At 36.7% G+C, this 15,966-nt stretch overlaps 1 protein-coding gene across 1 annotated transcript; it reads left to right on the plus strand.

Annotated features, from left to right (window-relative positions):
• Window positions 1-634: 634 nt before the first annotated feature.
• Window positions 635-8,257, plus strand: LOC139716614 (mitochondrial substrate carrier family protein ucpB-like). The gene is made up of 6 exons (XM_071628141.1): window positions 635-704; window positions 2,178-2,337; window positions 4,467-4,606; window positions 5,872-6,077; window positions 6,828-6,993; window positions 8,068-8,257. Exons 1-6 carry the CDS (start codon window positions 635-637, stop codon window positions 8,253-8,255), a joined length of 930 nt encoding a protein of 309 aa, XP_071484242.1. The 3' UTR covers window positions 8,256-8,257.
• Window positions 8,258-15,966: the final 7,709 nt, after the last annotated feature.

The raw sequence follows: 15,966 nt of genomic DNA on the forward strand, positions 1-15,966 counted from the left end.
GGACCTGGTCTCATAACACAGCTACCAGAGTGATATTTCATTTCATAAATTGAATATAGAAAATTGTAAAGCCCCCTCTCGTTACCTTTCTCAGAATTACCGGTCGAGAAACACATATTACTTTCATTTTGACGATCCTTGAAAAAATAGTAAGATATCAAATAGTAAGGACCTCCCTCATCGCCTTGCTCAAAAAACCCGGACGAGAAACTACTTTCTTTTTTTACTTGGCCTAATAAAAAATACTATAAATTTGGTATACAGCAGATCGTACTACAACCCTTGTGAGGGCTGCCACTATGAACTGATCATTTTTAGAACTTTGATTTATTTTCTGAAGTCATTGATTCTGCCTGCATCGCGATTCACTCTCCCTTCTCCCTGCTCCCTGGTAGTCCCGTTGCAAACAAGGCAGCAGAGGTGGAGAAATTGCGTAATCGCGGAGCGGCACTATGTACTGTACAACCTGTAGAAACCTCCGCTACGTAGTTCCGTATCAGGCATATTTTAGCCTAGCAGCAGGCTCCATACGCGTCAGCGAGACCATCGACCACATGACACTGCAAGGAAGGCGTTCTTTACACTGTACGGACTGCAAAAACTCTACGCTGCTGGAAGGTCTGCCATCGAGAAAATGCACGATCGGAAAGAGGATGCGTTGCGATTTGCATTTGCGGGACTTTCTTGCATGTGTGCTGCCTTTGGTAAGGGAAAAATGAAGCTACATGTATCAAGTACAATCGAACAAACCAAACGCTGTTCTTGTTAGGCTGCGTATTGTGTACTGTAAGGGTTAGTCTAGCCCCGTAGTCGTTGGGGCTGCTGGTCGCAGTTAGGGTTAGTCCAACGTACTTTTATCCATGTTGGATGTTTGCAGTGAATGTATACCGCATTGGTACCCCAAACGCACGTCTATTTTATAGTCTAGCACATGTATTTTTGCTCGTACACGATTCAATTTGTACATTCTTACGCCATCAGAATCTGGATTCTAGACTAGATATTTTCATCAGCAAAATTTCCCCAGCAAACACGCTCACACTTTATTTTTAAACTGCAGAGTGGTGTGTGGAACAACTTTGCAATATCGTTTTAACTTTGACCTAAATTTAAATTCCAAAGCCAAGGGGGACTGTTCACAGTCGATGGAGACGATGAGATGCTAGATGAGAAGAGGGAAACTTGTTCCATCTAATGTTAGCCCCTTCGCCTTACAGTCAGTACGAAGAATGGATCTTGAACAACATCTGAATTGTTATGATCTAGGAATTAGGATCGATCGGAGTATAAACACATTCCTGTTGTGTTATTTTGTATCTGGGAAGTAAATTACAGCATGTAATTAAAAAAAATGAACTAATCAAATCTAAGTAGATAGACATAAGTCATACTGGTACACTGAACTATATTCGAAAACCATAGGAAGTATCATTTTCATACTCGGGAATTTGGTCAGTTTTTAATTTTTGTTCAGAATCCCAATTAATTTGATATTGAAAAGAGTGAGAATGCTAAGAACCTCCCTCCATGCTCCATATGTCATCTTCCTTTCTTACTGGTACTATATTGTATTTATTGTCTATGACACGTAAAGTTACCAATGCAATGAGTCTTATAAAGGAGACCTTTGTATGATTTTCAGATTTTTACATTTAAACAACTATAAATTAGTTATACTGAGGATAGAGTTTCAGAATTTATGATAATTGAGATGAAGAATAATATTTTTGAAATTTATAGGGAATTGCAATGAACAAGGATGATGACATGTCAGAGTCACCATGAAAATGCATTAGTTGGGACTCAAGGAAGCAGAACAAAAGAAGAAGGCATGCATAGATTATACACAAGTGAACAACAAAGCAAGCAGTATTGTAATGTAATTACACTGCTACATTTCTGAAATATGTAAGCCTACTATGTCATCATCTTTAGCTTTGTTCATGATTCTATCATTCTCATGGCACTGATAGCAACAGAAATTCTGTTTGTCCTGATTTAATAAGACTTGACAAAAATATACAAGAAGTGTATGTTGCATTTCCATACCCTCCAAAGTGGGAATGTAGTTGCTGTGGGAAATCTATATAAGGAAAAAGGAATTTAAAAAAAAGCAACTTTTCTTTAGCGATTATGCATCATATCTTGTACTTATTTGTAAACATTCATCTTTTCAGCCACCAATCCGATCGATGTAACGAAAATTCGAATGCAACTTGAGGGAGAGCTACAACAGCAGAATGCCAAGGCGGCCTTCCAGCAGCGCTACTACAAGGGAATTCTACCAGGAATGGTGACAATTGCCAGAGATGAGGGAATAAAAGGACTCTATAAAGGGTAAGAAGCAATTTCATTTTTACAGTTTTCTCCTGAAACATTACTCTTCCAAAAGCAAGTTGTGACAGATAAAAGCTTGTGTAATGTGATTATCACTCTCTCTCCCAAAACAAATAAAGCAATTAAAAATAAATAAATAAGCCCAACAAATGCATTGTGGATGAAAGTGCTATGTCTTAAAAAATGTGCTTGATTTAGCTTATGTGACTAGTTAACCTCCCCCCCCCCCACAAAAAAAAAAAAAATAGTTTCATTTTTTTTAAAATCCAAATGTAGGGTCTGCTTCATGTATGACTGCTGTGTATAGAGGGATTATAGCATTTAAGAACTGTACTAGGAGGCTCACCAAAGGCTCCCTAAATTCGCACCTCTTAGTTTCTTGACAAGAGAGTGTACAACTGTATGACCACACAGCTCAAAACTGATGGACCAAAATAATCATTTGGGTTGACCAACTCAAATGTTTGAAGTTTGTCTTGCCTGAGAGAGTAATATATCTACTTTAATACTGAATAAATTTGGCAGCTTAAAACAAACCCAATCTTACAATATTAACTGTTTTTCTGATTCTTTTTTTTTTTTTGAGGGGGGAGGGGAACAGGGGCTGCTTTCACTGTGATTTTCATTGATGCTTCTCACAGCACGCCTGAGTAACCCTAATCTTTAAATCCGCCTTTCTCCCTTTTCTATAAAACTGCACCTCCCAACTCTCTCTTTTTTCAATCACTTTTTGAATGGGTTTTATTGTATTGTATTGTATTTATTTTCTGTCATTAAAAAGATATACAAACAAAGATATATTACATAAAATAGACCTTCGACGGAGGGATGGCCCTTCTCAGCAATGTTATCTTAACAGCGCTGTTTTACAGAGGGGTCCCTTACATGAGTAATATAAACAAACAGTATAGTTACATAAGAAGAAAATACAAACATTCAGAGAAATATTTAAGCTGTGAATTATATACAATTATAAACTTAGATGATAAAAATATAAACACACACACACAAAACAGACATCTATGTATATTCAACAAAGAAAGAAACTGAATGAGGAATATATATGAACATCTACAACAGTAGTCACATAAGATCAGAAATACAATTTGCTAATCCCTTTGAAAATATATCTGGACTTGAGGTCAATTTCAAGGTATAAGGCAATGCATTGTATTGCATCGATACCCTATAATTTGTTGTTCTTTTACAATAATAAAATGGTCCAATTTGAACAAAAGCTTAGAGATTACTGTTTCCAACTACAAGATGTAGAAAAGTGGAAATTCTGTGACCTACTCTTTGTGGGTTCTGAGCCGAGGTTTCACATAGAAGTTGCTCTGGTTTGGAAATTATGTTTGCCCAGGTATTGAAATTCATGTAACGGGCAACTATATCCTACAGTTCCCTTGGAAATGTTCACGATTTTGGTGTGTAAATGTTAGCCACTCCGTATTTTGAAATGATCAATGTGGACATATGTTTTAACAGGTTGTGTGTAATGCAGAGCTCTGCTACATGTAAGCTGATATATCATCAGTGAGGATTCCATATATTATGCCACTCTTTTACCCCTCAAAAATGAAGAATTGAGGAATGATATGGATTTGAGTATAAATGAAACATGAAAGGCCCCTTCTTCTGCACCAAAAACAATCGCTTGAAGAGCTTGGGCTAAAATATAATGCCATGACGTCATCAAGGGTAACTGCTCAAGCTTGGTGAGCTAAGTACTACATATGCCAAACACTTGCTTTGTAGTAAATGGTTGGGACACTTTCAGCAACTGCTGGCAAGCCAAGGGCACACCAAACTTCCTGTCTCCACTGATGACTTATCATAGTTGTTGTCAGGGATTAGGCTTTGATGCAAAGGAAAAAAAAACCAAAGAGTCAGGATTTTGCATCAAACAAAGTTTGATGCAAAAATTATTTTATTGAATCGTAGGGGCTTGTCTATTTTTTTTTCCCACATAAGTGACTTGCCTTAACTAACGGTACTCATTTTATTGGATTGGTTTTCCCCCTTTGTTTTATGCGTCTTTCTTTGGTGTATATCGTGTATTACCCTACAATTGTACCTTCAGAGATGTGTAGTCTGATGGTGTTTATGTGTGTTTTCTTTCAATTCAGAGTTACCCCATCCCTCATCAGAGAGGCAGTGTACAGCACCATTAGATTAGGTGCCTACGAACCCATCAAGGTCCTCTTTGGTGCTACAGATCCAGCCCACACTCCCCTGTATAAGAAGCTGGCAGCTGGAGCAACATCTGGTATGCTTTCACTGTAGGACTTATAACTTACTCATGACTTGTCACAAATATACTTGTATCTTTCCTTTCTCCCTATTATCAGTTAGGAGTAAAAATGTCCATGAAGAATGTTAGTTCTGGTAGCTATGTAAGTCTCGCTGCACAACTCGGCATACTCAGTTTTAATCAGGCTTCATAAGATATACGTACATTGTACTTCATTGTAGTATTACTAGTAAACCATGGCTTCCCTAGCCCAACATCTTCCCCATATTTTGTCTAGTTCTGTCTTGATATGCATTAAAAAAAAAAAAAAAAAAAATGGTTCTTGTTTTAAAATGCATATTATAAAAAGTGTGGAAAGTTTGTTTTGAAAGGCCTTTTTTACTCCATTGTAACACTCAAGAACATAATAAATAAAAACTCCAAGCGTGATTATCATCAGCCTTAAACTATCCTTCTTGTGTCTATGTGGCACTTATACCAGACTGGGCTTGCAGTGAGGGGGCAGTGTTTAACAACCAGTTATTCCAGTGCCCCATTTTATTAAAAAAAAAAAGAGGTTTCTATGACAACAGCTCCAGCTGGGGTGGCAAATGTCGTGGTAAAGACAGGAATCCAGCTTTCTGACTGGCTATTGCTACAGGAAGTTCTCTTCCAGGTCATGTTTGTAATAACCATGGCCATTGTACAATGAATGGTTCTGAGTATTCTCCAGCTGGGATAAATGGGAAATGCGTGTTTTATGAAAATCAGTCCATCTCCAACAGGTTAAGAATTGTATGTGTTCCCTGTTCAAGCTGCTTTCAAGCAAAGAAATCACTAGAAGTAAACATCAGTTCAAATTTTTTTACTAGTGTTACACAAATTTAAGAAAAAAAAAATGTGTACAGCTCAATAGCTGTAGTTTAGTCAAAGAGATCGCTTATGACAGTAAAATGTGCATTGAAAGAGGATTGAGCTATAAAAGTGATGTGGTAAACATACCTTAGGGTGAAAGCAGTGCTTGATCCATTTCCATTTTTGGAAGTTTCTGATGTACACACCTCTTATAGCAAGCATTTGTATTATTTCATTTATGTTGGTCTTCATGAACTCAGTTGTGTGTCTGCCAATTTAGTGTCAATTGACTAATACCTACATTGTAAAGCTTGGTGTGAAAGAAGACTAGGATTATTTCAATGTGTCTTTCCATCTGAACATCACTTGTAGCTCCACCAGACTTGACATTCATTAATTTGCGTGATATGCAAAATTTTTGCCCATTTTTTTATTGTGGTTCCAAGGAGCAATTGGTAGCACGATTGCCACTCCGACGGATCTCATTCGGGTCAGGCTACAGGGTGAGGGGAAACTCGCGCCAGGCCAGGCCCCACGCTACCGTGGCTTCTTCCATGCATTCACTGACATTGCCAAGACGGAGGGTGTGTTGGGACTCTATAGGGGGACTGTTCCAACTGTTCAGAGGGCCATGATTCTCACAGGAGCTCAGGTGTGTACTGTCAATAAATGATAATAAGACCATTTTAGCACTCGCCATATTTAAACTGAAGCTTGTGTTTAACCTTGGAGGATGTCTGGCTGTTAATCAATTATGGCTCTTGTCTGTGTGACATTGCAGTGTCTGATAGACATTTCATTATCAGCAGGAGGGATCCATCTGAATGGCTCTATTTCATAAAATTGTAAGTGATATTGTTTGCCAGTGTAGAGGACACTGCAAAATGAGAGTCATTTCACCAGGACAAATTATCTGTGTAGATATGGGTGAAATACACATTAATATTTTGTTTAATCACTTGTTTTATAGATTTCTGTTCACTTCCTTTAAATCCATGTTGGCTGCAATAAAAGGGGGTGTTCATTGTCCTGTTAGTATGCACTCTATGATGAACATCAATAATGCAATATTACTTTATTTTTGTTTAAAAACAATCAATCTTAACATAATATAGGGAATTTTTGTATCATTCATTTAGGCATTCTTTGCACTTTAAGGATTTTACGATGGTTTTTTTTTCAACAATTCGTCTTTGCTGTAATTGGTACGTTCATTTAGAAGTTACACAAGTATTTTTTCCAAAAACAGTCAATGATTATTTGATTTTCACATCATTTCTTATGTTTTTGTATTTTCAGTTCCTGTGCTTATGATAAAGTCAGATTCACCACAGCCATCAACAGCAAAACAAAACAAACAAACAACAAAACAAATAAAATTTCACTCTTATTCTGTCCACAGGTGCCAACATATGACCACACAAAACACACCTTGCTCAACCTAGGTTGGATGCAAGAAGGTCTTCAGCTCCATATATTCTCCTCAATGGTAGCTGGCTTTGTGGCTGCCTTGGCAACATCACCTGTAGATGTCATCAAAACTAGAGTTATGAATCAAAAGGTCAAAGGTTAGTTTTGTTCCAAGCCTTACTTTGTTAATGTTCAGGTGTGTAAAGCAACAGAGAAGGTCTTCAGCTTTCAACTCAAGCAGTGACAAGGATAGAAATCATAAGGGGCTAGTGCTTAAATGTATGAGAATGTTTTACCAGCGGTTCAGGAGAAGAAGAAGAAAAAAATGTGTCATGGTGAAGACACAGCATCCATTACAGCAGTAGCACTCCCCACACTCACCACAAGTTTACATTTGTTTAGAATAACTCTCTCCTTCCCATTCTTGAGTTTGTGTTGATGGGCAAAACTAATTTCACTTTCTTTATGTAGCGATGCTGAATAGTATTGTAAAGGTTTGATTGCCATGCTGATTGTTTCATTTTTGTATGTAAAGGACACACCACTAATTCATATGGAAATGTAATTCGATATCCGAGAATGATCTTGAGTCTTATACCAAGGGATATGTAAGTGAAAGCCAATTAAGTTAGAGCCATTGTCACAGGATGTGTGTGAAAATTGAGCAACACAGATCCAGCCTGCTATTTTTTTGTGATTGATGAATTGAATTTTTAGGTAGGGAGGGGACTCTTTGAACAGATATTAACCTTATATAGGTTAGATTTATGACAGTTACATTAGCCTTATAACATTCTATCAATGTGCATAGTATCACAGTATAAAGTTAACACACAGTGTTGTGCTGAGGTTTCACAGCTGACTGGCAGATGACTGGACATTTTCAAGGAAAAAAAAAGCATCTTTTGATCTAGAAACAGTGATGATTTTAGTGAAAATAGAACACTTTTCTTTCAAGTACATCAGGGGCTGAGTTCAGAAGGAATTTGATGTAGGATTAGAGGTGTTGCAAAATATAATGAAACAGTTGATTGTATGTGCTCTAATACTATGATCTGAAAATTGAACCTAGCTTCTATTTCCATGGAGGTTAAATAATAGATTGAGAAGATCCATGAGAAATACAATAATTTTATGAACAACCCATTTGGTGATTGTAACCTGATATTGTGGTTTTTTTTTTCACACTTTCAACCAGTATGTCCCTCCTTTTATCAAATAATTTAATCCAGGTGTGAAATCTGACCAGCTCGTGTACAAGGGAACTTTGGATTGCTTTGTGAAGACAGTGCGCTGCGAGGGGATCTATGGACTCTACAAGGGCTTCTTCCCCAACTGGCTCCGAATCGGCCCCCACACCATCATTAGTTTCATCCTGTTTGAACAGCTCAGGCGCCTCGCTGGCATCAATCCCCTATGATGTGTATGATGATTTGCTACCTCAAATAGCATCGTATGTTTTAATTCTTCTGTGTTTTCTGAGTGCCTGTGGTCTTAAAAGGTTTGCATGGGATGGGTCGGTGTGAATATAAAAGGACAAAGATTATAAAGAGTATTTTTGTCATTTTGTTTCAAACCCTTGGTGTTCAGGTGAATCATCGCGCAAACTTTTTATGGTATCTCAGGAATTGATGTTTAAAAAGTCAATCTGAATGGTTCCAGATTCGTGGAACAAGATTGTGAATGAGGCTTCAAGTTATACGCATAATATGTCATATCCAGAGTGCATATTGATAACATGCATCTCTCCGAGTAATTTTTGGCTGCTATGCTTTTTTTCAGCAGACTATTTTGATAGAAGTTGAATATTCTATAATACAGGGTAAATCTTTCATTCCAGGTCCGCTTGTCAAAGTAGTGAAATTGTAAGCTTATTTCATGTATTCCATGCAGTTATATGAATTATTGTTTCAACAGCTGTATTTTGAGTGTAAAATGTAAATCTTTGCCCCTCCATCAACCAAAAGGATAGATAAGGTCCATGATTATATGAATCTGCCCCTCTTGGTAATGATGGTTGCATCGTGTATGCCATATTTCAAAATCATTAGTTAATCATTAGTGACTCCAGCCTCAATGTGTGGTGGATGCATTATTAATGATGATAAATTTGTCATTTTTTTATATTTCCAGCATTGAAATATAGCAACGGAATGACTGGACTGTGATGCTGAATTGCATGTGAAAAAATACAATACAATGTATTTGTAATGTTATTCTGTCTGTATAAAATGCATATCTCTTTAATAGATATTCTTTCCAACAAAGCAATTCCACGAAGCCTGCTCCGTCAAACTGTCAAGTTTTGATTCATTGCTGTTTGCAACATGTCAGGAAATACTTCAACTTACCACCAATGTAAGAATGGCTGTGTTCGTAGTGTACCATACACGCAGTTGTACACTTCAAGTTTTTATGTCATGGTAAGTACATTATGGCAGTGCTTTTATAAGGTTTTTATGCATGCGTCTTTCTTTGATTATACCTCTTTTCAGTAAACGCAAATACCATGAACTCCATATATGAAACTCAGAAAAGATTTTATTTTTTCTCTACTATTGCAGGGTATACTGGATGTTGATGATAACATTGTCTGTGTACTGGTGTTTTACTACCTCAAATTCACATTTCAAAGCACAAATCTTATCCCTGTGATGAATATAAGTGTGTGTTTCATATTTTAAAGTGTATATTCATGAATTATACATCTCTAGCATGTGTGTTTATATCTCTGTGAAATATAAACATAAAGTTCAAATATTTTTGTATGAGATGATTCAGTAGAGTATTCTGTTTTGACATACACCAGTAGACATTCTTACACAATTTTCAAAATGTTTTATTCCTTAATATGTGACCCGCTACAACAAAAAGATCTAAAAGTCGAGGGAAGGCGATTTTTTGAAAATGACATGACATTATTTCTTTACCCTTCTGCTTTAATATCATATATAACACGACTCATGAAAGTGCTTGGTCGCAGAGATATTGGTGATTTTATGAGATCACGTTGAGTGGTCTAGGAAATCAATGTTTCGAGAAAATCGCCTTAAAAGTTTTCTTTCCGACGCTATTGGATCAAGGGAGGTATTCCAGTTTTCATATCTTGATAATAGAACTCCGCTCGTAGCAACCTCCGCGATGTTCACTAGCCTAGTGCCAGCGGTCTGCGCACAACCAATCAGCAACCAGGATGCCACGTGTTGACCAATAAGATCACTCCCTCATTGTTAGTGGTGGAGTCTATCTGCAGTGCTAAATCCAAATCTTTGGACACTTTGCTGTTCCGTTAAAAGTTGGAAAATCATGGCCGGAAAAATGTTAATTTTTTGCCTTTCCTTTGATCATTTAGCTTCGAAATTTTGGCAGATGATAGATGAAACATTAGACTACAACATTATGCCAACAACAGAAATTTGATGGTCTTGACCGATTTTGATGATCTGACTTAAACTCGATTTTCGTGGCTCAGTTGTCAGTGACTTTCGGATCCTTTTGTTGTGGCGGGTCACATATTCTTCTCTGTATAAACATGTTACACATTGTTAGTCATGAGTGAATGAAAAGAAAAATGTGCTGTCAAATGTTTAATTTTGTCAATGATAGAATTATGATCATACCTCGTATACTTGTATTTATCAAGTCACATAAAGAAATCTTACACACAGACTTGAGCAAATCATGAATTATTAAAGTGTTCAGAGCAAGAGCATTCTAGCCAATGAGGTCTTCTCACAGTAATAGGGGGCGCTGCAAGAAAGTTGAATCGCAGTTGATTGCAAATATCAATTGCAAATTTTGCAATGGAGATGGTTTGCCACTGACAGAAAAAATATGAACGACTGGAAGCACACTTTACACTTTGTCTTGCTGTCTCTCAGGATCAAACTTAACTCCGTACTGCAGTCATTGATAAAAGCATACATGAATATGTCATAATACAGGGTATTATTAAACTTCAGAATTATTTTTAGACCATCGCATTGTAACATGTAACACCTAGATTTTCTCAATGTTCACCATATTTATGAATTTTACAATGTGCAGATTTCATATAAATTTTGTCAAGCAAGCAGACGTTATCTTTATGTTTTGAAAGAAATACTTTGCCTTTTTTTATGAGTAGTGTCTGTAATTCTGTGATGCCTCACACATTTATACTTTCCCTGTAGTATTTTCATGTAAACCTGTTGATGAAATATGGTATGATATGGAAGCCCTTCCGTATATTTTGCTCTCTATTGATACTTTTGAATTGTCGATATACTGAGCACTTTATGAGTCATGTTCATGAAGGTTTATCAAATGTAGAGAAAGTTTATCAACTACTTGACATGTAACTGAATTGCTTGTCACATTTGTAGCTCGGAGTATGTGTGTATTGTACCTGGATGCCCCTTTTATACCTATCAACTCTTTGTACTGGCTGAATTTATGACAACGCTGTGGATAGGCTGACTGGTAGACAGGTAACTCAAACATTCTGAAATGCATGTTGAAGCCAAACCATTGATATATGTGACCGTGCACCTCAAAACGACCATAAAGTCGCACACACTGATTTTGCGTGAGGATTGAAAATAAGTGAAATGGGTCAACCTAGCCGAACTTGACTTTTTCGTATTTTCTGAAAGGGCGGGTCTTCTTTTACATTGTGCTAAAATTTGGTATCATAAAACGGGCAGGAAAGTGTGTTTTTTTAGCAATTTATCTCGAACATTTTTGGTAGAATAGTGTGATTAGGCGTGTCTTTAGAATCCCTCTTTCATTTCTGAAAAACCTTGTCCACACTCTTCACTTTCAACTGTAATAACTTTTGAAATGATAGTGCTACTGCTTTGAAAGTTTGCATTAATTATGGACAGAATGTGTTAATGAGGCATGCTTAATTTCAGTTTCATCTGATAATCCCTTCATTGTTGTTACTCTGGTGGTTTACTTCCTGTTTTCTGTCCTATTCATTGCACAGCCAGCACGGTTGGTAAAGATTAAGCACTTGAATGGACACTGTACTTCAGAGCCTCTTTTCTCAGTTCACACTTTTCCCCGAGTTTGTGCTTTCTTTCCAATATTTAGATAGGTTAAGAGAGTCCATTTGATTTGAGTTATACATCATTTCAAAGCTTAAAGTCTGCTCTTTCAGAATATGGTCTTAACTAAAAATTCACATCTGGCGACTTTTTGTTTGTTTTGAGGTGCAGGGTCACATATGTCCATGCTGATCCTGGTAAAGCAATAGATTGAAAGTAATAGTTTTCTTCTTTTTTTTCCTCCTTCTTTCTTCAAACCGAAAGTTTATAATTTGTCCAGAGAAGGGGGAGAAAGGGACAAAGAAATATGGTCCTATGAATAAGAAAAGCATTTAGCAAAGCTACTAAGTCTTGCCTGATTCTGTGGGAAGCTTCATACAAACTTCAATATCTCATCATGTCTGGATAAGAGAACATAAGAATCTAACTGATATGGCAGTACTTTCTGCCCTTGGAGATGCCACAAGGAAAGTTTTTTAAACAAAAATGATATGTTTTACCATGTATTTCAAATTGTAAAAGATATTGCCAAATTAGTCTTATCATTTGAATGAATATTGTGAACATGTATGAGGCAATTGATGGGTTTATAAAGTGAATGTGTATTTTTTTGCCTTCAATACAAATGCTTAGAAGTGAGAGGGAGTCCATTATGTGAGATGTGATCAACCTGCTGTTAAGCCAATTATTCATTTGCATTCATGCTTAATTATGATCTGAAAAAAAAAATCCCTTTGTATAGCAAGCAGAGTAAACAGAATGTTAATGTATGGACAGTACATTCTGAAATATTTGTGCCCTCACCATGAATAAGTTTGTATTGATATTTAATACGTTTCTGTAGTCGCATATCTTCTAATACAAGGACATGTCTTTCATATATCCATATAAGGCAGATATGATGCACAAATTGTGACGAATGCAGTATGATTGCCACTATGTTCACCTATTTTTTTTTTTTCCTTCTCAGATACATACGTACTTGCTGGGTCCTGTTGAGGCTGTGATTTCACATTTAAAAGTCTTTAGAAGGTTAACCCATTAAAGACTAGTCCCATGTATTAGTATTTTGGGCAGGTGTGTATGGGAAATGCGTGTTATAGCAATATAAGCTCATCCTCAATAGATTAAGGAGCAGTCATTTAACTCTTTAAGAATCACAATGCTCCTAGGATTTTATGTGAGTAGGTCTTGAACATCATCAAGGGTATGTGCAATAGATTTTGTAATGTACTCGAGGGGAGGGGGAGAGGGTTTTGTATTAAGTAATAAAAAATTCCCATAGGAATGGTACATCTTGTGTTTAATTTTTGTAGGCTTTTCCTCCCTTTAGATGAGTTTTACATGCTGATAATGGCTGCTTTATCTTCCACAGAATTGCTGTTGTTATGACAGCAAATTAGACGATAATATCCGTCAAAATTACAGCACACTTGTATTTGGATGTAGGCTTGTTTTACACGGAATCTGCCTGATCATTAATTGAATGTGACTTGAACAAAGGCCGTTAATGAACTCTTGCACACTTTAACAAATACTAGTCAAGAACCATGTGCTTGAATTCTCCAAGACTGTTCAGTTTGAAATAGTATACAATGTAGTTTGAAATATGTACATGTATTCATCAGAGTCAAGGTCAGTTTTTCATACATGCACGGTCCTCTTGTAGTTCACCAGCTTTTTCTCAATTTGTTCATATCAATGTTTTATAATTATGTTAAAAATATTATATATGTATCTTTTTATTCTACAGCAAACTGAATCATGGATAACTCAATTATATGGTAACACATATTTTACTGAATTTCGTCTCAGTGTTTTATTTTATGTTTGTCTGTTATTTTTATTTATTTATTTATTTATTTATTTTTTTTTTGGGGGGGGGTTCTCTTCTTATTTGAGAGATGAAAATACACTTAAATATGGGTCTAGGGCAATTACCCCCTGGGCAATTATCCCAGACCCTTCTCCTGGCCCTAATCCTAATCCTAATCCTGAACCTAAACCTAAACCTAACCCTAACCCTAACCCAAACTCCTAACCCTAATCTTTACTCTAACTCTACCACTAACCAGCATTTAGCCCGGGGGGGGGGGGGGGGGGAGGGGGAGGGGGAGGGGGAGGGGGAAAGGGGGAGGGGGAAAGGGGGAGGGGGAGGGGGAAGGAGGAGGGGGGGGGGGGGTAATTGCCCTCTGGGGGTAATTGCCCGGATACGCTTAAACTTTGATCTGAGTGATTTAGTGTTGAATCAAGTAATCCAGTAACAAGCATAATCATATTGTACATAAATACATTGTAGAGAGAGAGAGAGAAGCAAAGAGAAAGAGAATGTTGATTGTGAGATAGAGAGGGATAGAGCAAGGAAAAGAGAAGAAAGAAAAAAAACTTTATAGAGCACATGTATTTCACCTTGGCTTTCATATTTTATATGCATGCTTTAAAAGATTTAACTACACCTACTGATGCAATTATTCGAAGTGCCCGTATTACACAGTCCCAGTGATAAGCGGCAACTGAGAAAAGTTCGTTGTAAATTACACTACTCAAAAAAAGTTAAGGACCACTTTTTAATGTGTGTATACAATTTTCAAACCGGGTGTTGTATTTCTAGAAATACCCGAATATGGCTGTCTTGAATCTCCTCAAACACCCTGTAACAATTTCACACATGGGTGGTTTCAGTTGTTGCATGATGTCTCTCGCATTATTGCATATCCTGAAAAGTGGGCCCATTGTGAAGTGGTACAAATGTGTACAAATGTGTACGTTTTAAAAAGTGGTCCTTAACTTTTTTTGAGTAGTATATTATTGTGAGAAACATTTCTTTTGTTTTGCCCTTTCACAAAGCCTGCATATCTTAGGTGGAAACAAAAACAAACAAACAAACAAAAAAGGACAAGCAAACCTGTCGTATACAATTTATACATCGTAACCGACGGAAATGCGTAAAGCACACGACCAGCATCTATCGTCTCCGTATTCTCCTCTGCGCATATCGGGTACTCTAGAAGAAAACTGGACCGAGAAAAAGCAAGCAAACAAACAAAACGAAACAAACTGAAACAAACAAACAGGAAAACTAACAAATTAGCAGTTATATCATGTTGGCAAATTAATGATTTTCTGTTCTTACTAGACGTGCTATACAGTGAATAAGTCGTTTTGGATGCTCTGTAGCGAAATCGGGTGAAATAAACAAAGAAAGAAAGAAAGAAAGAAAGAAAGAAAGAGATAAAAGGTAGAAGGGAAATTATTAGGATTCTAGGACAATGAACCCTGGACCTAAGACCCTTTCCCTGACCTAACTGTAATCCTAATCCTAAAACCGAACCCATTGTCCATTGTCATCTGTGTCGACTGTTGATGCTTTCATCGACATGTTTTCATCATATTCATTTTCTCCGGTAATTTCAAAACCCACTAGAATAACAACACAGTCATCAACACTTCTAGATAATATTTTTGTTAATAATCTAGAGAGTATTGTCATATCCGGGATATTTACATGTGATGTTAGTGACCATTTACCGATATTTACTATAAGATGCAACTTTTACAGCAACATTGAAGGCAACAGATCTAGACGTGTCTTTGATGACCCATCTATACAGTATTTCTGTAATATGCTTTATACGTGTAACTGGGAGTACATCCTCAATATGCACAATGTAGATGATAAATTCGATGCCTTTCTTGCCAAATATCTCCTGTTCTATAATAAGTGTTTTCCGCTACAAACATGTGTGCACAGAGTGAGAAGGAATGACAAACCATGGTTTAATAGCACGCTTAGAAAAATGTGTAAAAAGAAGTATTTATTATATCGTAAGTATCTCAGGAATCGTACAGCCACCAATGAACAGAAATTTAAACAGTATAGGAATTTAAATACGTAAAAGGAAGCGTGAGTATTATTACAGGAAATTTAGTTGTGTGCGTGGGAATTTAAAGAAAACATGGTCTCTTATTAATGATGTTATGAATAAACAAAGGCAGAATAATCATATTGAATCATTGCAAGTCAATGATCAGTGTATCGATTCTGCAGAGTCTGTAGCAACACATTTTAATGAGTATTTTTGTGCAATAGGTAGAAATATC

Source organism: Diadema antillarum, unplaced genomic scaffold (assembly GCF_040938485.1).
Source record: "Diadema antillarum isolate AM-2024a unplaced genomic scaffold, OU_Dant_1.0 scf00000068, whole genome shotgun sequence".
Taxonomy (NCBI): Eukaryota; Metazoa; Echinodermata; class Echinoidea; order Diadematoida; family Diadematidae; genus Diadema; species Diadema antillarum.

Coding starts and splice junctions, on each gene's coding strand:
- LOC139716614 (XM_071628141.1), top strand. CDS start 635: ATGCACGATCGGAAAGAGGATGCGTTGCGATTTGCATTTGCGGGACTT. Junction 705..2,177: donor TTGCATGTGTGCTGCCTTTG/GTAAGGGAAAAA, acceptor TCATCTTTTCAG/CCACCAATCCGATCGATGTA. Junction 4,607..5,871: donor GGCAGCTGGAGCAACATCTG/GTATGCTTTCAC, acceptor TGTGGTTCCAAG/GAGCAATTGGTAGCACGATT.